Here is a 24574-nt window from a genome sequence, read left to right on the forward strand (position 1 = left end):
GGGTTTGGTAGCTAAGATACATAAATACATAAGACTAGCAGCAATTCCGAAATATATAAATGATGGCAAAGTATTCACAATCATATGAAAAAAATGCTTAAAATCATTAATAAGAGAAATGTACATTAAAACAACTTTGAGATTTCACCTTTCATCTTCAAATTGGTAAAAATGACAGTCCTCAATATTACAAAGGTTATGGAAGGATAGGCATACTAATACATTGTTGGTTGGAGCTATAAGATGATATAACAAATTTGGAAAGCAATTTGGAATTATGCAAACAAAGTGACTAAAATGACTATATCCTCAAGTCAGATACTCTACTATTGAGTTTATATCTTAAGAAAGCCATCAATAAGAAGAAAGTTCTCATATATTTCAAAATATTTATAGAAGTACTTATTTTGTGCTAAGTATTGGAAACAAGGGGCAACTAGGTGGAGCAGTGACAGAGCACCAGCCCTGAAGTCAGGAGGATCTGAGTTCAATTCTGGTCTCAATCCCTAGGCAAGTCACTTAACCCCAGTTGCCTCAGGGGAAAAAAAAAAAGAAACAAAACAAAAAAAGAATTGAAGACAAAACAGATGTTCATCGATTGGGGATTGATTAAACAAATTGAGCAACATGTATATAATGGAATTTTACTGTGTTGTAAGACATGATACATGATATGATGAATATACAGAAGCAAGGAAAAATCTATATGAACTAAGGCAGAATGAGTAAATGGAGTAAAGAATATACACAATTTGATAAAGTAAGTGGAATGTACACCAAAAAACGAAAAGTAAATATAACAAAATTATAAGTAGGACTCAAATGGAGATGAGAAGACATCTCCAAACCTACCCTTCTATGGAGGTAGAAAGTCCACAGATGTTGTATATTACCTATATTTTCAGAATTTTTCGATGTATAAAATCAATTGTGCTGATTCATTTGATCTCCCTAAAAATACTATTTGTCAATGAGATAGTTTGGGAGGTGGAGATGATTTGGATAACTATATTGACATGAAAAACATAAAATATCAATAAAAATCTATTTTAAAAAATAGAGACTATTTACCAAGAGCCTTGTTTCTTGCTTTCTCTTAATTTCACATCATTTAAACTTCTCCTACTATCTCCTCCTTCACTCTAGTCTAGGATCAAGAAGTGGATTTAATCCTTGCCAAGGCAAACCCCTATAAATGTCCCCTTTATCACATTACTTTCTCTGTTTTGCAGAAGATGCCCATTATAATTTCAGTCTCTTCCTATTTACTGACTGTTGTCCTATTTACTGTTGTCTACAACATGCATATCTCTCTATTTTTTAAAAAAAACTTTCACTTAATTCAACCCCTCTCTGCTAGTATTCAATCCTATATCTTTCCTTTAATTCCTGACTAAACATTTTTTAAAAATTTATTTATTTATTTAAAACTATAAAACGAAATTTAAAAAAGACAGAAAAAGAAAAAAACAAACTGTCATGTGCACAGCAAAACATAAGGATTCACAATATGTAACAAATTTCCATTTCAAGAAAGCATATATAATAAAAGACATTATATTCTGAACTGTCCATCTTTGCTTCATTGTAGGTTTTCTTTTATTCTTTGCTATGCATTTACTTCATTCGTTTTTCCCTCCTTTTCTTCCCTACTACATTCCCCTTGACCAAAGCCTTTGAGAAAGTGGTCTACACTAAAGATTTACCCTTCCTATTCTTTTACTCTCTTCTAAATCCCATATAATGTAGTTTATGAACCTCATCATTCAACTGAAAACTACTCTTTTCAAATGTATCAATGATGTTTTAACTGTCAAAGTTTTTTCTCAGTTCTTATCCTTCCTTATCCTCTCTGGAGTATTTGTTACCGTTGATTATCTCTCTTTAATATCATTCTCTGCTAAGGTTTTTGTGATACTCCATTCTCTTCTTACCCATCTGAATGCTCCTTAATTTCCTTTGCTGATTCTTCATCCTTGTCATTCCCATCACCTATGTATGTTCTACAAGACTCTATCCTGAGCCACCTTCTCTTTTTATCTTATGCTATCTCCTTTGGTGATCATAACAGCTAATGTGAGTTCAATTATCATATCCTTACATAATTTCTAGTTCTGCATAGTCAGCTGTAGTCTGTCTCCTAAGCTAGTCATACATTGATGAGTATCTCCTGTTCCATAGGAATCTCAAACTCAACATATACAAAATAGAACTCATTCTATTCCTCTAAACCCACCCTCCACTTCTTCCAAATTTATCTATTACTATCAAGAGTATTACTATTATTCTATTCACCCAGGTTCATAATCTCATTATTCTCACTTTAATTTATACTACATATCCAATCTGTGGTGCAATTATGTTGTTTCAAAATTTCTCATATAACTTTTCTCTAATCATAGTTGTAATTCTAGAAAATTCTCATCACCTATCACTTGAACTACTGTAAAAACTTCCCAATTGCTCTACTTCAAGTTCCTTCCCATTCCAATCCCACTCCACTTAGCTACCAAGTGAATTAGGTCTAACTATTATCACCTCCTACTCATTGAGTGTCAGTGTATACACACACACACACACACACACACACACACACACACACACACACTCTTATTTACAAGTTATCTACCCCATCAGGGTCAGGGTAATTTTTTCCCTTATATTGGTACTTAGCATAATGCCTACCATTCAGTAAAGGTTTAATAAAAGCATGTTAATTGACTAACGTAACCAAGTTCTTAGAGTAGCAGAGCCAGCAATAGAATCCAAGTCTTCTGAGTCTTTTTTTTAACCACACTATCTTCTATTACATTATGCTGCCTCTAGGGGCAGTTAGATGGCTCAATGGATAGAATTCTGGGTCTAGAGTCAGGAAGACCTGAATTCAAATCTGACCTCAGATACTTTCTAACTGTGGGACTATGAGCAAGCCACTTAACCTCTGTTTGCACATTATTCCAGGGTCTTTACTAAGTCCACGAATAGTATAGTCCACAACGGCACAAAGAAGACTACTGACATAACTTCCTAAACAACTGAACAACACACAACTTGAAGAAATTAGGTCTTTATCACAACCTGTATAATATTCCAGTTCTTTTATATAGGTATATAATTTTTTTCAAATAGATAATAATAATCTAGAAGGCAGTGCTATGTCTTGTGTTTATTTTATATCTTCAACAAGTACCTAGGAAGACAGACACACACAATAGCAGTTTAACAGACATCTAGTGAATGAATTAGTGTTCAAAAATTATTTTCTCAGGCTGACTTAGGTTGAATCTTTTCCAACATGGAATTGTAAAATAAATTATTCAAAATTCTTTTCAAAAATCAGTTCAGATGATCATTCTACTATGTGTTAGGTTATTACAGATAGATGATGATTACATCCTGCTTATTGCTATGTCCTGTGATTCTTCAATTATAATTAGATATTAGTACTTTAGTACTAAGCCATACTTAGGGAGCACAGGCCATACATCTCCCCAAACTGGCAGTACCTAAGGAACACTAAGAAAAAGTTGTTATTGCTGCACTGGTTCTTCTACAGGTAGCTGAAACCTTAAAAAAGAGAATGTGGACTACATTACAAAAGGAAGCTAATCTACTATTAACTCTTACTGGTTTATTTAATAGAAAAAATACTAAATATTGAATTCAGAAATGTGCTTTCTAATTTGCTTCTATTTTTTCCATGCCCAAGAGAAAGGAAGCAGGATAGTACAATGGATAGGGTTCTTGATCAGAATTCAGACATGAATTCTATCTCCAACTCTAATTCTAACTCTCTTTGGGATAGTGGACAAGGAACTTTCCTTCTCCTGCATGCTATACAATGAAAGGATTGGATCAGATTATCTATGATTCTAAACAGAAACAAACAAATATCAAAATTGAGTTGCAATTAAATAGATCATGGAGATTTCCTGTCTTTTATAAATCTGGGTAAAGAATTTATAACTTTAGTCCTTTTATTATGACTTGACCAACTTCATCCTCTAGCTTTTTTTATGCCCTGTAATCCTACTACTTAGATGTCAGGTTTAGTGTCCCAGTCTAGTTATAATTGAGATTATAATCTCATAATAAAGGGAAGGGACAGCATCATCTCTAATTACTATTTAGATTTTCATAATACCTTGAACTGTGCTATATACCCAATGAACATGAAGAAAATGTTAATAATGACAAAAAGTATACATAAATAATTCTTTCAATTCTTCCCAATCTTGCTATAATTTGATATTATGTGCAATTTCTTCTTTGAAACACCAATAATACAGTACCAAATTTTGGTGGAATACATGTGATGCTTTATGCAATATTCACTTACATGACTTACATATACCAAAGTTATTGCAGAATAGGAAGAGATAAATATATAGAAATTGATAAACAAGGACATTTCCTAGGAAATAAGATCATATGAAGATGAAGAGATAAACTTATATTGCATTCAACTTGAAAATTACCTACCCCTTAAGAATACATACCTCAGTCCTGAGGTGTAATTTGCTGACATGAAATCCAGTCTCTAACAACCAAATATAGATTTCTCCCAAAATGGTTACTGACTAACACACAAGCAATAAAAAAGCATAAGCATAGAAACTGTGAAACATATGAAACATGAAACATATGAAAAGTGAACTTTTTCATTTCCTCTTAAGAAAAATCAGCCCCATTGCTATTATAGCTGGAAAATGGGTCATGAGTATCATTTATACAAATCAAGGACAATTCAGTCAAGATGAACATTTCAACATCAACATTTATAAAGATGCATTAGACAATGACTTTATTATGCTTTTAAAAGCCTTATAATAATTAAATTTCAAGTCTATGAGTTTTTTAAGTTGGAAATCAACTAATAAGATAAAGGGAAAATTTTGCCCAGGGAACATGTGTGGATTTTTTGTTAAATCCCATTAATGTTCTTTTTAAAACAAATATCAAAATTTGTTACTCTATTTTTATTTTTTTCATAGAATCAGCACTTAAATAGACTTCAATAGAGTCTGATATCTGATACCTCTTTTAGATGGCTATGAAGAAAAATGACTGAGAATTGAATATCTGACTAGCAAAGTGATAAGATCACTTATATATCATCTTGTTGTTAAAGTCTTAAATAGAATTTTATTAGTTTGAATATTTCTTGAAAATAGATAAGGTGTTTACATAAGATTCTGGATAGCAAACAGTTCCTTTTTCTTAACTGAAATTCAAAACTAATTATATTTATCATAAGATTTTGACCTGGAAACTACCTTAGAATCTGTCTAACCTAACCCTTATTGCCCCTTGCCTCATTTTATAGAGATGACAAAACTGAATCACAGGAGAAAAAAAGTAATTTGCTGAAAGTCACATAGCCAGCAAGAAGCATAACTCAAATTTGGTTTCAAGTCAGTGTTGATCAAACTACAACATCAGAGCCACTGGAGGGGGGGAATATAATCTACTGGCTGCAATGTATCCTTATGGCTTATTCCAAAGGGATCACAACAACATGTCTATTAGGGGGTTTTCTTGCTTTTTCATGTAATATACACATTTCAAAATCTAGCTTCACTTAAAATTTTAATAAATTTATCATTCTGTGTGGAGATAAATAAACTTTGTAAATATGCTGAATATTTAACCACTGCAAATAATGTACTGAAATGCCTCTTTGGGAAGCTAGTATAGCAATGGTCTTTTAAAATCTCTTGCTTGCTTTTTAAAAATTTTCAGAAATAAAATAATATCAGGGATTTTAACACTGTGATAATATCAGTGTTGAGGAAGATTATGAAACTAATAAATCTAATTTCCAACCAAAATCTAAGATTTTAATCCTTGTCACACACATGCAAACACTTCATTCAGAGACAGTTTCCAATACTAATCCATGCTAAGTTTTTTTTTTTAATATTGTTTACATTCTAAACATGCCAGCTATATTACATCCTGTGATATATATATGTGGAAGTTCCTCACTATGCAGTATTTGTTTCCAGTGATAAAGTCAACTGCCTGTATATATCCATCATATGCATCCAAGATTGTTTCAACTTTTGGTTCTTCATCAAAAGAATAGGTATAAACAGACCCCTGTAAAACATATTTAAAACATCATTTAAAATAATTTGCCACAACTTTTTAAGAAAATATAATTTTGGATTTTCTTTTTAAAACTTTGAAGTACAACTAAAAAAGGGGGTAAGGAGCAATGTGACAAAAGGGTAAGCCCATGACTTTTTTTTACAGATTATAAATTCAGATCATAAAGGTATCAATTCATCTTTCAAAGAATTAAGTCTGAAACTAGAGTAAATATGTATACTAAATGGATATAATATATAAATATATATTACATTCACGTATCTAAAAACACGTACACACATGTAAGCAGTCACAATGATAGGTATAATCTTAGAAATTTCTAGTTTCTTCAAAAATGAAGTCACCAGATTTAACTAGGAATTTCCTATTATTTTTAAAGATGATAATAATTGTAGTAGTAAACAAGCATATAGAATTTTAAGATTTGCATAGTGATTCACATATATCATCTGATTTGAACCACAACTATCCTGTGAGATACATAATATTATCCCCTTTTTTACAGACAAGGAATATTGCTAGTAAATGTCAAAGGCAGAACTGAAACCTAAATCTTCTGACTCCAAACTCAATGCTTTCTCTATTATAAAAATTGCCTCTCTTTACCTTTCAAATATGTGTGTGTGTGTGTGTGTGTGTGTGTGTGTGTGTGTGTGTGTGTGTATACTGTTAAGTCATTTCACTCATTCCCAACTTTTTATGATTCGATTTGAAATTTTCTTGGCAGAAGTACTAGAATATTTGCCATTTCCTTCTCTAACTCACTTTACAGATAAGAAAACAGAATTAAATGACTTATCCAAGATCTATTTCAATCTAATGTGTCACCTGGCTGCAAGAGAGGGAGAGAAAGAAAAAGGGGGGGAAGAGAGAGGGAGAGAAAGGGAGAGGAAGGGGAGAGAGGGAGAGAGAGGAAGAGAGAAGAAGAGAGAACAAGAAAGAGGAAGAGAGGGGGAAAGAAGGAGAGAGAGATATCTGTGTATTCTTATTTATCCCCCCATGGCAGATCATTTAGAGCATGAATTGTTTTGTTGTTGTCTTTGTGCTTTGGAGAGCTCACACAATGCCTGACATAGGGTAGGCAGATAATACAAGCATGAAGAACTAATCAATACCTATCCCTCAACATGACTGAAATAGAATGAATCGTAAGTCATGGGATGTGAGAAAAAAGGTGAACTGGTAAACATTTTGAGGAGACATTGACATATATACTGAAGTCTTCAAAAAGCAAAGAAATTCAGGTATAAAGGAAGACCACAATTCATGTGCTAACTTGAAAAAGAAGGAAGAATGATATGTCCAGTATATATTTAAAGTAGCTAAGATAGAGCATTGGGCCTGAAGCCAGGAAAACCTTAATTCAAATTCACTTACTAGTTATGACTCTGGGCAAATCACAGCCTCTGTTCATCTATTTCTTCAACTGTAAAAATAATAGCATTTAGAACACAGAGCTGTTATGAGATCCAAATGAAATAATATTTTTGAAGCATTTAAAATATTGCCTGGTTAATGCTTGTTTCCTTCTTTCACCAAGGATTCATTGATGAAACAAGATCCCTAAGGAGACAGGATTAAGGGAAAAGATTATTTGTGATAAGGAAAAGGACTACCTTGTTCTCTCAGACCAGAGCAAAGAAAAAAAGGGTTGGTTAAAAAACAAAGAGGTATAGAGAAGGAAACTCAGGGGGATAGCATCAGTTATCTCTGTAGAGTTGAAGGTCAATTTAACTTTTGAAAGTAAGAGGAATAAGGGTGGCCATAAGGGTTAAAAAATCAGAGGTTTGGAATAGCCTTAGGTAGTATGGTGGAAAATTACCCAATAAAAAGTACTGCTGTGTAGTAGTATGGCTACTATGAAGTTACTATGAAATTAAATAATAATACATATATTAGTTTGTCTAAGGGTAGTAGGATGAGGTTAACTAACAACTAACATTTATGGGTTTCAGTTACTAAGTCCTTTACAAATATTATTTCATTTGATCCTCACAACCACCCTGGATAGTAGGTGCTATTATTGTCTCCATTTTATACCTAAGGAATAGGCAGAGAAAGGTTAAGTAACTTAACTTACCATGAAACATCATGAAATTTGATCCAGCTGATTTCATGACTTCCTCTAAATGCATTATTTATTTTTAACAATCTTTCTTTTAAATTGTGAATTCCAAATTCTCTCTTTCTACCCCATTCCCTCTTTCATCCACTAAAAAGGCAAGTAATGTATCAATTACATATGTGAAATCATGCAAAACATACATGACTTCCATTAATAGCACTCAGCCATTTGCCCAAAGAGAGTAGATATTAAGTGTGACTCAGTATTGGAATAATAAAGGAGAAACAGTGGAAGGTTGAGTAGCTAAAGGATTCATGCATGGAATACAATGCAAACCTGGGAGAACAGCCCTTTATAATCATACCTTTTATGTATTTTATTAAAGCCATATTATAATGATGAAACATTACAGAATCACAGAATTTGAGAACTGCAAAGGATATTAGTATGCATCTAGCATAATGCATATCCTAAAGGAATGCTTTTGTATGATATACCTAACAAGTACTCATCAAGTTTCTGCTTGAGGAGTTCCAGAGACTGCTTATTAAAGCAGTCTATTCTACTTTTGGACAACTCTGGTAAAGTTTTGGTCTGATAACAAATCTAAATCTGCCTTTTTACATCTTCTACTCATTGCTTCTAGTTCTTCCTTAAAGCCAACCTATTCTCTTCTCTACATGCAACAAAACATTAAAATGCTGCCTTTTAAATCTTCTCTTCTTAAACAAAACATTCCAAATTCATCAGATCCTCATTAAGACACAGGCTCAAAAACAAAACAAAAAGACAGGCTCAAGATCTTTGACAGTCCTGTTGTCCCTCCTCCGAATTTTTCTTAGTGTATTAATACCTTAATTAAACTCTGGTAGCCAGAACTGAACATGATAACTCCAGATAAGATTCAGACACAAGTAGAATATTTAGTTGAACTATCATGTTCCTATTCTCAGGAGATTTGCCTCTCTTCATGAAGCCCTAGAATTTAATTGCCACACTACACTACTGTTGACTCATACTGAGCTTTCAGTAGACTAACACTTTTTTTAAATAGTTTTTATTTATAAAACATATGGTGGGTAATTTTCAACATTGACCCTTGTAAAACCTTCTGTTCCAAATATTCCCCTCTTTTCCCGTATCTCTTCCCCTAGATGGCAGGTAGTCCAATACATTATTAAATATGTTAAAATACATGTTAAATCCAATATATTTATACATATTTATAGTTATCTTGCTGCACAAGAAAAATTGGATCTAGAAAGAAAGAAAAAAACCTGAGAAGGAAAACAAAAAATGCAAACAATAATTGAAAGAGTGAAAATGCTATGCTGTGGTCCACACTCATTTCCCATCTCTCTCTGAGCGTGATGACTTTCTTCATTACTGAACAATTGGAACTGGTTTGAATCATCTCATTGTTGAAGAGAACCTTGTCCTGATGGACACTGATGGAATTGATCATCATATAGCTTTCTTGTTGCTGTGTATCTCCTGGTTCTGTTCCTTTCACTAAGCATCAGTTCATATAAGTCTCTCCAGGTCTCTCTGAAATCATTCTGCTAGTTGTTTCTTACAGAACAAAAATATTCCATAACATTCATATACCATAATTTATGAAACCATTCTCTAATTGATGGGCATCCATGCAGTTTCCAGTTTCTAGCCACAAACATTTTTGCACACGTGGGTCCCTTTCCCTCCTTTAAGATCTCTTTGGGATATAAGCCCAGTAGTAACACTGCTGGGTCAAAGGGTATGCACAGTTTGATAACTTTTTGAGCATAGTTCCAAATTGCGTTGCTCTGGTTTCATTCAGTTCCACCAACATTTCAGTGTATCAGTTTTCCCACATCCCCTCCAACATTTGTCATTATCTTTTCTTGTCATCCTAGCCAATCTGAGAGGTATGTAGCGGTATCTCAGAGTTGTCTTAATTTACCTTTCTCTGATCAATAGTGATTTGGAGCACCTTTTCATGTGGCTATAAATAGTTTCAAGTACAAATAGTATAAATAGTTTCAATTTCTTCATCTGAAAATTGTCTATTCATATCCTTTGACCATTTATCAATTGGAGAATGGCTTATAAATTTGAATCAATTCTCTATATATTTTGGAAATGAGGCCTTTATCAGAACCTTTGAATGTAAAAATGTTTTCCCAGTTTATTGCTTGCCTTCTAATCTTGTTTGCATTAGTTTTATTTGTACAAAAACTTAACTTAATATTATCAAAATTATCTATTTTGTGATCAATAATCATCTCTAGTTCTTCTTTGGTCATAAATTCCTTTTTCCTCCACAAGTCTGAGAGGCAAACTATCCTATATTCCTCTAATTTACTTATAATCTCTTTCTTTATGCCTAAATCATGGACCCATTTTGACCTTTTCTTGGTATATGTGTTAGGTGTGGGTCAATACCTAGTTTCTGCCATACTAGTTTCCAATTTTCCCTGCAGTTTTTGTCAAATAGTGAATTCTCATACCAAAATCTGGGGTCTTTGAATTTATCAAATACTAGATTGCTATAATTATTGTTTTATCCTGTGATCTTGCACTGATCAACTACTCTTTTTCTTAGCCAGTACCAAATGGTTTTGATGACTGTTGCTTTATAATATAGTTTTAGATTTGGTACAGTAGATCACCATCATTTGATTTTTGTTTTCATTAGTTCCCTAGAAATTCTTGGATTTTTGTTCTTCCAGATGAATTGTTATTTTTTCTAGTTCAGTAAAAATAGTTTCTTGGGAGTTTGGTATAGCACTCAATAAATGGATTAGTTTAGGTAGTATTGTCATTTTTATTATATTTGTTTAGCCTTCCTATGAGCACTTGATATTTTCCCAATTGTTTAGATCTGACTTTATTTGTGTGGAAAGTATTTTGTAGTTTTGCTCATATAGTTCCTGATTTTCCCTTGTCAGATAAAGATTCCTAAATATTTTATACTATCAAGTTATTTAAAATGGAATTTTTCTTTTTTTCTCTTTCTTTTGGATGATGTATAAAAATGCTGAGGATTTATGTGGATTTATTTTGTATCCTACAATTTTGCTAAAGTTGTGGATTATTTTTAAAGCTTTTTAGTTAATCCTCTGTAGTTCTCTAAGTATACCATCATATCATCAGCAAAGAGTGATAATTTGGTTTCCTCATTACTTACTGTAATTCATTTAATCTCTTTCTCAACTCTTATTACCAAAGCTAGCATTTCTAATACAATATTGAATAGTAATGGTGATAGTGGGCAACCTTGTTTCACTCCTGATCTTATTAGGAATAATTCCAGTTTATCCTCATTACATATGATGTGTACTGATGGTTTTAAATAGATGCTATTGATTATTTCAAATAATTATGCCATTTATTCCTATACTCTCAAGTGTTTTTACTAGGAATGGATGTTGGATTTTATCAAATGGTTTTTCTGCATCTAGTGAGATAATCGTTTTTGTTAATTTGGTTATTTGATATAGTCAATTAGGCTAATAGTTTTCCTAATATTGAACCAGCCCTACATTACTGGTACAAATCCTATTCGGTCATGGTGTATTATATCTTGAGGATTCTTTTCTGTAATCTCTTTGCTAATATTTTATTTAAGATTTTTGTATCAATATTCATTAGGGAAATTGGTCTATAATTTTCTTTCTCTGTTTTCGTCCTACCTGGTTTAGGTATCAGTATCATGTCTGTGTCATAAAAGGAATTTGGTAGTAGTCCTTCATTTCCTATTTTTTCAAATAGTTTATATAGCATTGGAGTTAACTGTTCTTTAAATGTTTGGTAAAATTCACATGTAACTCTATGTGATCTTGGGGATTATTTCTTAGGGAATTGATTAATGGCTTGTTCTATTTCTTTTTCTAAAATGGGACTATTTAAGCAATTTACTTCCTCCTCTGTTAATCCGGGAGGCCTATATTTTTGTAGGTATTCCTCCATTTCACTTAGCTTATTATATTTATTGGCATAAAGTTGGGCAAAGTAATTCCTAATTATTGTTCTAATTTTCTCCTCATTAGTGCAAAGTTCTTCCTTTTCATTTTTAAGACTAACAATTTGATTTTCCTCTTTCCTTTTTCAAATTAAATTTACTAAAGGTTTATCTACTTTGTTGTTTTTTTCATAAAACCAGCTCTTAGTTTTATTAATTCTATAGTTTATTTTATTTTCAATTTTGTTAATCTCTCCTTTTATTTTTAAAATTTCAAGTTTGGCTGCTTGCATTTTTGTTTTTCTTCCTGGGTTATTTATACCTTCTGAATCCAATTCTCCCTGTGCAACAAGAAAACTGTTTGGTTCTGCACACATATATTGTATCTAGGATATACTATAACCTATTTAACATATAAAGGACTGCTTGCCATCTGGGGGAAGGGGGGGAGGGAGGGAGGAGAAAAATCAGAACAGAAGTGAGTGCAAGGGATAATGCTGTAAAAAATTACACTGGCATGGGTTCTGCCAATAAAAGTTATTAAAATAAAAAATAAATAAATAGAATCAAGTTTGGGATTTGATTGGGGGTTTTTAATCTACTTTTTCTAGCTTTTTTAGTTGCAAACCCAATTCATTGATCTCCTCTTTCTTTATTTTATGTAAGTAAGCCTCTAGAGATATAAAATTTCTCCTTATTACCACTTTGGCTACATCCCACAAATTTTGGTATGTTGTCTCATTATGGTCATTCTCTTGGATGAAATTATTGTGTCTATAATTTGCTGTTTCACCCATTCATCCTTTAGGATGAGATTTAGTTTCCAATTACTTATTGGTCTATTTTCCCCCGGCTTTTTATTGAATATAATTTTTATTGAATAGTGATCTGAAAAAATGTATTTACTATTTATGCCTTTCTGCATTTGATTTTGATGTCTTCATGAACTAATATATGGTCAATTTTTGTATAGGAGCCATAGACTGCCAAGAGTAAAGCATACTCCTTTCTGTCTCCATTCAATTTTCTCCAAAGATCTATCATTTCTAACTTTTCTAGTATTCTATTTACCTCTTTAACTTTTTTCTTATTTGTTTTGTGGTTTGATTTATCTAGTTCTGAGAGAGCAAGTTTCAGATCTCCCACTATTATAGTTTTGCAGTCTATTTCTTCTTGCAACTCTCTTAACTTCTCCTTTAGGAATTTCCATGCTATACCACTTGGTGCATATATATTTAGTATTGATATTGCTTCATTATCTATACTACAATTTAGCAAGATACAGTTTCCTTCCTCATCTCTTTTAATTAGATCAATTTCTGCTTTTGCTTGATCTGAGATCAGGATGGCTTTCCCTGTTTTTTTTTTTTTTTTAACTTCACCTGAAGCATTATAGATTCTGCTCCAGCCTTTTACCTTTACTCTGTATGCACTGCTCTGCTTTAAATGTTTTTCTTGTAAACAATATATTGTAGGATTCTGGCTTTTAATCCAGTCTGCTATCCACTTCTGCCTTATGGGAGAGTTCACCCCATTTACATTTATGGTTAAAATGACCAATTCTGTATTTCCTACCATCTTATTATCCCCAGATTATACTTTTCTCTTTCCTTTCCCCCTTCCCAGTATTTAAATTATTAGCACCCCTTGCCTCAAGCAGCCCTCCCCCTTTCTTATACCTTTCCCGTACTATTTATGTATTCCCTTCTATTTAGTCTTCTCCTTCCCTTTTCTCCTTTCCCCTCCCAATTTTCAATAAAGTGAGAGAAGTTTCTCTTAAACCAAATATGTCTAATATTTTCTCTTTGAGCAAAATCTAATGAGAGTAAGATTCACACAATGTTCATCCTTCTCCCTTCTTTCCCTCAAATATAATAGGTTTTCTCTGCCTCTTCCTGAGATGTAATTTTCCTCATTTTGCCTCTACTTTTCCCTTTTTCTTGTACAATCCCCTTTCCACCTCTAGTTTCTTTTTATATTATAACAGTAAAATGAAATTATACACGCACTCTCTATGTATACCCATAACATACAGTTCTCAAGAGTTCTTTTTACCTTTAATGCTTCTCTTGAGTCCTATATTTGGAGGTCAAATTTTTTGTTTAACTCTGTTCTTTTCATCAGAAATAAATGGAATTCACCTCTTTCATTCAATGTCCATCTTCTTCCCTGGAAGAAAATGCTCAGTTTAGCAAGGTATTCTTGGCTGCATTCCAAGTTCCTTTGCTTTTTGGAATATCAGGTTCCAGGCCCTTCAGTCCTTTAAGATGGAAGCTTTTAGATATGGAGTAATCCTTATTGTGGCTCCTTGGTATTTGAATTGTCTCTTTCTGGCTGTTTGTAATATTTTTTCCTTGGTCCGATAATTCTGAAATTTAGCCCCAATATTTCTTGGAGTTTTAATTTTGGGGTCTCTTTCAGGTGGTGTTCAGTGAATTCTTTCAATGGCTTTTTTACCTTCTGATTTTATGACATCAGGGAAGTTCTCTTTGATGATTTCCTGAAAAAAGTGTCTAGGCTCTTTTTTTCATCATCATTTTCAGGGAGTCCAATAATCCTTAGATTGTCTCTCCTAGATTTATTTTCCAGGTCAGTTGTTTTCTCAAGTAGGTATTTCACATTTTTTTTTTCTATTTTTTCACTTTTTTTGTTTAGCTTGGCTGATTCTTGATGTCCCATCGAGTTATTCATTTCCATTTGTTCAGTTCTGACTTTTAATGAATTATTTTCTTCATTTCCTTTTTTTATTTCTTTTTGTATTAAGTTTTTAAATGAGTTGTTTTCTTGTATGGAATTTTTTCCATTTCACAAATTTTATTTTTTAAGGAGTTATTTTCTTTTTCTATTTCACAAATTCTGTTTTCCTGGGAGTTATTTACCTTTTCCATTTCAGAAATTCTGTTTTTTTTTTCAGGGAGTTTTCTTTTTCCATTTTGTCAAATCTATCATTTAATGAGCTATATGTCTTTTCCAAACCCTTTTGCAAAGTTTTCCTTTTCTTTCCCCATTTTAATTCTAGCTCTCTTTTGAGATCCTGTTTAATTTCTTCTATGAGAGTCTTGTGTGATGGGGACTAAGTTATATCACTTTTTGAGGCTTCATCTGAAGACCATCTGCTTTTAGTCTCCTCAGGGTTTGAAATCTATTCTTCTCTTATAGAAAGTATCTATAGTTAGAGTTCTCTTTGCCTTTTTACTCATTTTTTTTTTAAAGTTAGGATCTTTTGGGGTAAGGAAGATTTTCCAAGCCTCCTTATAGGCCATAGTGGAGTGGCAGTGGCTGCACTGGATCAATGCTGATTCACTCCTGGTACTTGGTAGGCATGGCCAGATCCTGTGAGACTGGTGGTTTGGAATTCTCTCTTTAGTTTTTGTATTTGTGTTGGATGTTTTATAACTTCTGTGCTGATCTACTGCCTTGCAGCCAGGGCAGAGTAGCCAACAATGGTGTAGATTTCTCCCCGTAGATTCTCTACCACCATGCACCATCCCAGGTCTACACAATGTGCGCTGGCATCCTGCGCTTGGCCACTTCCTCCCTCACTACCCCAAAACAGACCTTTTCTGGAAATCTTCAAAATTATCTTCTGCTGGTAATTTGATGCACTCCCAATTGCATGGATAGCCAGTCCAGAGCTAATTCATAAGGCTGGATTTTGTAATTAGTGTGAGGATAGTAGGAGAAGGTCAGAGAGAAACATGAGTCCTCTCTGCCATCTTAACTCCACCTAAAACTCTTTTTCAAGAAAACTACTGTCTAATCATGCCTCCTCATCCTGAACATGTAAAATTGATTTTTGTACCTAAATGTTAATTTATTCTTAAATGAATTTCATCTTAAAATACTAAGCTCAATGCTCAAGAATATTAAGATCTTTTTTTGGAGCTTAACTCTTTTACCAAAGGGATTTAGCTATCATTCTCAGCTAAGTGGCATTTGCAAATATAATAAGGTCATTCGTGCCTTTATCCAAGTCATAAATAATGCTAAATAGCTCATACCAAAGACAAATACCTGTAATGTGAAAGAGACTTTCTTGCAAGTCTTTTAAATAGAGATTAGATGATCACTAGTCAGATTTATTAGAGTAAGGATTACTGTAGGATATACATTGGGCTAAATCACTGACACCCCTTTTTCCATAGACCTTGCCTTATTCATATTAAACTATTAAAAGCTACTCTTGAGTCTGACTATTTCACCATATCTGAATCCAATTAATTATATCATCTTTCCATTTTCTCTACAAAAATTGTATAAGATGCTTTATCAAATGCCTTGCTAAAACCTAGGCAAATCATATTTGCCTCTTGCATTCCCCTCATCTACCAGTTTAGTAACTCTCTTAAAAAATAAAGCTGTGTCATATGGCAGCTATCTACCATTCTGTAATTCTGGACTTGAAGTCATGAAGTAATAAGGGACTTGTCAATTCCCCGAGAGCCTCCACAGCTGTGGATCATAACATCTGAAGGAGTTGCAGGGCAGTCTTTGCTGACACAGGTGTTGCAGACTGGGAATGAGAAAAATTGGAGCCAGAGGGAAGAGGAGAGCGGTTAGACAACGCAAAGTCCTCTCAGTCAGAGAGGTCAAAGACAGCAGTCTGTTCTCTTAGTTTCCTTGTATCATCCTCTCACAAGAGCAGATCCATTCTGGGTTGGATCTCCAGCAGCCACTGTCACATGGTTCCCATGTATTCCAACAGCTGTTCTATGTATTCCAACAATGAAGACCTTCAAATTCTTTCCCTGACACTTACTAGCTTTATTTTTCTGGGTAAGTTACTTAACCTCTCGGTGCTTCAGATTGTTCCTTAGATCTTATTTACTAAAACATAAATGAGATATAATATGCCTTATAGAAGGTTCCCAAACTAGAAGTTATCTACATAAATAAGTTCATAGATCCTTTGTATATTCATATATAATTGCAAATACATCAAGAGAATATTTTCCATGATACATTGCATTAGCATTTCATAAGAGGAATTAATTATATTCCATACCTTAATAGTTTCAATCAGTAACAAATTGTAATCAGGAGAGAATATAATATTTCCTATAGGCTCTTGAACATCAAAATAGTCTTTTACTGTGTAATTTGTTTCCTTGACAGTAAAAGAATGCACAATACCATCCTTGATGTAAAAAATAAGAAAATAAACGCGTGTCAGTTTCTGTCACACTAGACAAAGTGATCAAACAAAAAGCATGGCTGTACATATACCAATAAGGAAGTGCATCCCTCCCTCCCATTTCAAGCAAATTCTACTTATTTAAAAAGAAAATCAGTTCAAGTCTTACCTCCTTCAGGAAGCCTTTCCCACTTTCTTATCAATCTCCTCCTTCCTTGAAATCCAGCAGTATTTTTTTTTAGTTTGTATAAGACTGCTAATTATAATACTATTTATAATAAATTAAATGATTTTCTTTTATGGTTCATAGAAATTAGTCTGATGAGTTTTTCCTTACATTACTTCTATTATCTTATATCTCTAATGTTTCATTTGTTAATGTCTGGTCTTCTCAAGTTTTTTAAGGGAAAAAACTAAAAATTTTTTCTTGGCATCTAAGAATAAATTGATGACATAGTACATGTTTCTTTGTTAGTATGTATTCTCCTTGATATTAAAGTCTATTTTGTCTTGATTTTTGTATTTCCAGCATTTAGTACTGTGCCCAGCACATAATTAAGTACTTAATGCTTGTTGATTAAGTGACTGAATAATAATGACTGATTACAAGCATAATGGGCTAATTAACTTTTCTTTAATATATAGAGTATTGATGGTGTGCCTACAAGGAGACTCTGAGGTGTTTTTTCTAAGAGCAAAATTGAATTTGGGCTAATATAGCTATATTCCCTTGCTTGGACCCCTTCAAATCACTATTAGACAAATATAAGAAATCTGGATTCAAGACTATTCATCACTCTGAGGGATATAAACTAAAGCAAATAAATCATTGCATGCCAACTCTACCTTAATGCCTCCGTTCCTTATCTTATAAGTGAGTCAAAATGGTATGCCAGATAGTTCTGAAGTGGGGATATAAAGCATTAAAACAGTCTAAGAAAGGGAGGGCAGAATTCTAATTGAAAATCCATCATATATATATATATATATATATATATATATATATGTATATATATATGTATATATATATATATATATAATATATATATATATATATATATATGGAGAGAGAGAGAGAGAGAGAGAAAGAGAGAGAGAAAGAGAGAGAGAGAGAAAGAGAGAGAGAGAAAGAGAGAGAGAGAGAGAGAGAGAGAGAGAGAGAGAGAGAGAGAGAGAGAGAGATTTTGCAAATAAAGTAGTCACATCCTGCCTCTTCTGAGTTTCTGCCAGGAAGACCTTAGGGCTAACTCCTCCTATAAATAAGAGCAACACTTTGACCCAATGAGGGACAAAACACATTTTCTTAGTACTCTACTCTAAGAGAATTAAACAGCCTCTAAGTTGGTGACTGATGCTAAATTAAAAAATAATAATTGATCTGGTTCTTATTCATTTCTGTCTGCAGCCAATAGAGCTATAAAGTACAATGGAAAATCACAAGAGTGAGGAATAATTTAAGAAACAGACTATACTCAACATATCTACCCCCTATGTGATTTTGAGTGAAGTAACTTACCCTTTCTGGACCTGATTCCTAATTTATAAAATGAGAATCTGAGAAAGAATGACCTCAAAGGACCTCTTCTGGTTCTAAATCTTGAAAAAACTGCTAGGTGGTAAAACCATGAGCAGCATTCCCAAGAATACAAAAGAGTGACAAAAATATACAATTAATATTACCTGGAAGCAAGATTTAGCTAAGACTTTAATTAAATATAATTTCCTGGGATTTCTTTACTGTGGTTCCCCTTCACTCTCTACACCTTTTCTCCCAAGAGATTATATTTATCAAAGTTTACTTCACTTTCAAAGAAATAATTTTCAAAAAAATTCATTAACATTCTAAAATCTAGGTGAGATGAATAGAAAAAGAAAACTTTGTGCCAAGTATTTTCTAAAGAAAAATAAATATGGGAAAACATCTTACATTTCCAGAAACAAATAATCCTTCTTTGTGAAATGCCATGGTGTTTATGCTGGTATCTTTAGAATGGATTTCTTCATTTACTTGAATTAAAAACAAAATAGTATAGAAATATTAAAGTATGCTAATAATCATCAACTTTATATTAATGCTATAATGAAGAGACAGGATAGTAAGTAGATAGAACACTAGATCTGAAATTAGGAAGACTTGGAAGATCAGCTCTGTAACCCTGGTCAAAGGTAAAATTCTAAAGGCATCACTTTCCTTATTTGTAAAATGCTTATAGATTGAAGTCACAAATATTCAATAGTGTAAAATGAGGAAAGCAATTGACTTCTAATCTATCTTCTAATTCAAAATCATATGAACTTTCTCTTATACTATTATTTGTCATTTCTCTAGAAGATTTTGTCCAGAGAAACAAGCATTATAAGACAGATTCCTCAAGGTTAAGAAGGTTGCTAAGATTCTTTACTTTCAGAAAGTAAAATCTAAATCTAAATCATCCTGTCACTCAATGTCAATTAGTTAGTAAATTAATAATTACTATAAGGGGGATTAAAAAGATCCTGTTCTCAAAGAACTTTGATGAGACAAGAAAGTTGTAAACAAATGTAGAACATCTTAATCTTCAAAGTTATAGGGGTCCTCAAATTACAGCCTGCGGGCCAGATGTGGCAGCTGAGGACAATTATCCCCCTCACCCAGGGCTATGAAGTTTCTTTATTTAAAGCCTCGCAACACAAAGTTTTTGTTTTTACTATAGTTCGGCCCTCCAACAGTCTGAGGGACAGTGAACTGGCCCCCTATTTAAAAAGTTTGAGGACCCCTGCATAGAGCAACATATCAACAAACAACATTCTATTTCAGTGATCACCATTAAAATAGATGAGAGAACTACAGTGTGGTGTTCTCTTCTTTTGTATAATATAATAGTTCTTTGTGGGAGCAGGTTTCTTGGGGAGGTTTTCTGGAGGCAGCCTTAGTTTCAGTTCCAAGTAATAATCACCTCAAACACAGCCAGGTGTTAAAGTAATTCTTTATTGTGTCTTCCAAAATAGCCCAATTAGTTTTATTTGGTTCCGAGAGCTCTTGTTGCTAGCTTCAGTCTCTCTCTGAATCTTGGTTCTGCCTGACTGCAGATTAGCTTCTCAATCTCATGAACTGAACTCTCACTCTGTCAGTCTTCCAAAGTGACTTCTGGCTCTAGCTCAACTCCAACTTGTGGCTTCTTCTGAACTGACTGACTGACTGAAGCTCTTTTTATGCTTGATGTAAAAGGTTGACTCCTTCTCTGAGAGTGGGATTATGTTAACTTTGTGTATCTCCCGTACTTGTGAATTCCAATGTGTGAGCTCTAATGTGTGAGCTCTAATATGTAAACTCTTAAAGGTGCAAACCCAAGCACACAAGCATTGCTTCCATTAATTCCACTTAGTACCTTGTTTCAAGTTCTGGCCCATAACATCTCCTTGTAAGATCAGATCAATCATACTAAACCATGCCAAATTAGATAATTATTGTCTCTACCAATTCCAATGACTTAACACTTTGTAAGGATTTCAACATCTCCCACTTTCTTTTGATTTAGAACATAAGGTGGTCATGACCTCCCTGACTTCTCAAGGAGGTGAGAACCCCAAAAAGAAGGCGATCATGCCTTCCCTGACTGCTCAAAAAAGAAGTGAAAACACCATAAAAAGGAGGTGATCACACCCACCCTGACTTCTCAGGAAGGGAGATGAAAACACCAAAGGAAATGGGAAATCAAATCAGATTAGCAGGTTCCTGAAGGGGCTCACTTGAAACAGTATACATAAATCCATCAATATGGGAGGCATTACACATAATTACATAAGCACATAGCAATATAACACAGGCTAGTAGTGATATAACAAATAACATGAATCAACATACAGAATTATACATGTCCATAAGTCTTAGAAATAGTCCCAAAGGAATCCATTGTCCATCAGTTCATGTGCCAGGAATCCAGTAATTCCTGTAAGCTTTGCAGTACTGCAATAGTCTCATCAACAATTTTTCATCTCAAGGAATCCAATGATTCCTGCTGGTTTTCAAGAACTGAAAGAGTCCCATCTTGTGTTAGGGAATCCAATGATTCCTGAAGATTTTGTTCTTAGGTTTTCTCCTTTGTTTCCAGATTTTTCTCTTTTTTTGTTTCTCTCTGATGAATAAGGCAAATACAGCTCATTAGCAACCATCTGGTTCCTTCTCATTCTGTAGAAATACAAGAAAATCCTCTTCCCCAAGCAGTTAACCTATCTGGTCCCTTCCATTCACCACTTTCTAGATCTCTCCACATCACCTGGCGATTACTTTGGAACTGTTTGCACTGGACACTGCTCTGTTGGGTTAAAAAGCCTGTATTCTCCCCAGTTGTAATGCCTTTCTGCTGTGTGATTACTTTTAGGCTGATTGATCACATCAGTGTCCTGACCTTCTAGACTCTTTGGGTATAACCTCAGCTGCCATGATGCCCCACCTGTCTTTTGAATGAGGTCTTGGAGCTAGGCCCTCTCATTTCTCCAGGTTAATCTACCTTCAGAGGCCCAGTGAAAGCCTCGGTTACATTTTGGACATGGGGTTTTGGTTTTTCTCTCACCCTGTCCTCTCACTCTATCTCTGTACCTACACTGAGCACTAAGATGTCCTATTTTTCCACACTGAAAACATCGACAAGTTTCTCTAGAAGTCCCTTGCCAAGAGGGACCCTGTCTTCCCATGTTCATCATAGTCTGGATATAATAAGCATTTGTGCCCACTGTGGCACAGCGTCTTATGATCTCCTCTAAAGGAGCATCTTTGTCTAGTCCCTATATAATTCTTTTGCAAACCTCATTGGCATTTTCCTTAGCCAGATGTCTGGTCTTTCTGTATCTGCATTATCTCCAATGGTTCTTATGACAGCTGTTTGCAAACATCCCACAAAATCAACAAAAGGTTCATTGGGACCTTGCTCTATTTTTGTGAAGGCTTCGCCAACCTTTTTGTCCGGGGAGGGAACGCCAAGCTTTTATTGCAGCCTTAGAAATTTGCTCATACACTGGTATGGATAATAAATCTGTTTTGAATTCTCTCCATATTGACCTTCACCAGCTAGTTAGTCAAAAGCTATTTGTACAATAGCTCCTGTTTGCCTATTGCATTAGGCTTGAATCCTACATAATTCATGATACTCTGAAAGCCACAATAAATTTTGTCCAGGTTCTAAACATGTTTTAGCTATGGATTTCCAATCATTTGGGGTTAAGATTTCATAAGACAAATTATTTAGTAACATCTTAATATAAGATGATGTAGCTCCATAAAGAGTGCAACCCTTTTTCAAATCTTTAATTTTTTCCAAATTAAAAGGAGTATATCTTCTCCCTTTTTGACCTGAAGGGTCAAGCTCTTCAATCACAGGATATGCATTTATAAAATCAAATATATCTTCTCCTTCATTTTTTGCCTTAATTAATGCTTTTTCTAATCTTGTCATATTCTGTTTCACAGGAGATTCAGATTGTGTTTCTGCCTCTCCCCCTCCTTCTTTTTCCTCTACTCATGAAGGGTTAATTGAGAGGGTTGGAGATGTGGAATAAGCTAATTTCTCCTGCTGTGAAGTATCACACTCAAAATTGTACTTAACTCTATTCTTATCTGATTCTTCCTCCTTTTCACCTAGTTTAGTTGGCACCTTTCCTTCCTGCTCTTTCTTCTTTTTCCTCATTCTAACACTTACATAATTTCCCAAGCCAGTTGTATTAAATTATATGTATTAAGTGTGTCTTTGGAAATTGAGTCAGGTCCATTTTTATTGTAGAATTGACAAAGATTCTTTCCTACTAATTTCCACTCCTCTAGATCCAATTCTTTTTCCATTGAGAAACAAGGACATATGTGCTTTATAGTTGCTAAAAGTTCAGTGATCTGCTGCAAAATTATAATCAAACCTTGGCTTTTCATAACCTTGACAATGTTCTCTGAACATTTTCCTTGAACAGAAACAGAAAGCTGTTTTCTAAACGTCTATCCCATCTTAGATGAAATTCTACTTTAACTCTTTTAACAAAATTTCTTTGTTGTACTTACCTTAGTTTCTGGGTTGAGGAGACTTTTCCACTGCATTCAGGATCAGAGTTTTTCCACTGAATCAGGGTCAGAGGCTTTTCCACTGAGATCAGAGTTCTATCAGCCCCACGTTTGGACGCCAAAATATAGTGTTTTCTTCTTTTCTATAATATATGATGGTTCTCTGTGGGAGCAGGTTTCTTGGGGAGGTTTTCTGGAGGCAGCCTTAGTTTCAGTTCCAAGTAATAATCACCTCAAACACAGCCAGGTGTTAAAATAGTTCTTTATTGTTTCTTCCAAAATAGCCCAGTTAGCTTTCTTTGGTTCAGAGAGTTCTTGTTGCTAGCTTCAGCCTCTCTCTGAATCTTGGTTCTGCCTGACTGCAGATTAGCTTCTCAGTCTCATGAACTGAACTCTCACTCTATCAATCTTCCAAAGTGACTTCTGGCTCTAACTCAACTCCGACTTGTGGCTTCTTCTGAACTGACTGACTGACTGAAGCTCTTTTTATGCTCAGTGTAAAAGGTTGATTCCTCCTCTGAGAGTGGGATTATGGGAGGTGGGAATTCACAAAGTTACAAAGTTAACTTTGTGTATCTCCCATACTTGTGAATTCCAATATGTGACCTCTAATATGTAAACTCTTAAAGGTACAAACCTAAGCACACGAGCATTGCTTCCATCAATTCTACTTAGCACCTTGTTTCAAGTTCTGGCCCATAACATCTCCTTGTAGGATCAGATCAATCATACTGAACCATGCTAAATTAGATAATTATTGTCTCTATCAATTCTAATGACTTAACACTTTGTAAGGATTTCAACACTACAGGAAATGTGTAGGCATAGCATGATAGAAAGCCTTCTTGGAAAAAACTACAGGCTCCTAAACAACACTGGAATTCTCATTGCTTTGGAGGGGATTGGCTGAGGTAAATATAGGATCCTGGATTAGTTGCCAAGACCTTTTTTCTTTTTTTCCTCCTTGGGTCTTCTGGAGCTTCTGGAACACAGGCTAAAACACATGTATATACACCACAGTTGTCTGAAAGCAAACATAAAACAAACACAATCTTCAATATATATTTTAGTTGTGCAGACCTGTGATATCATTTATGTAGGGAGCTTTCAGGAAATTCCCTGTACAAATGCAACTTACAGTCTTTCAGAGTTAGAAGCCCAGGGCACTAAGTTAAATGACTTGCCCAGGGTCACAAAACCAGTATGTGTCTGATATTGGACTTGAATAATGGTAGCCCTGTCTCTGAGGTAAGCTCTGTCCACTATTCCATATTGTCTCTCTATAAGGGATGA

The 24574-nt window shown here is 34.1% G+C and overlaps 1 protein-coding gene across 1 annotated transcript in view; it reads right to left on the minus strand.

The window, feature by feature from the left end:
* Window positions 1-24574, minus strand: part of LOC127551554 (cilia- and flagella-associated protein 43-like) — a 212722-nt gene that overhangs the window by 148661 nt on the left and 39487 nt on the right. Inside the window, exons 8-11 of the mRNA XM_051981358.1 lie at window positions 19184-19263; window positions 17128-17259; window positions 5989-6102; window positions 4500-4580 (exon numbers count right to left, since the gene is read on the minus strand). Coding sequence (XP_051837318.1) covers window positions 4500-4580; window positions 5989-6102; window positions 17128-17259; window positions 19184-19263 — 407 coding nt within the window. The remainder of the gene's footprint in view (window positions 1-4499; window positions 4581-5988; window positions 6103-17127; window positions 17260-19183; window positions 19264-24574) is intronic.

Source organism: Antechinus flavipes, chromosome 2 (assembly GCF_016432865.1).
Source record: "Antechinus flavipes isolate AdamAnt ecotype Samford, QLD, Australia chromosome 2, AdamAnt_v2, whole genome shotgun sequence".
Classification (NCBI taxonomy): Eukaryota; Metazoa; Chordata; class Mammalia; order Dasyuromorphia; family Dasyuridae; genus Antechinus; species Antechinus flavipes.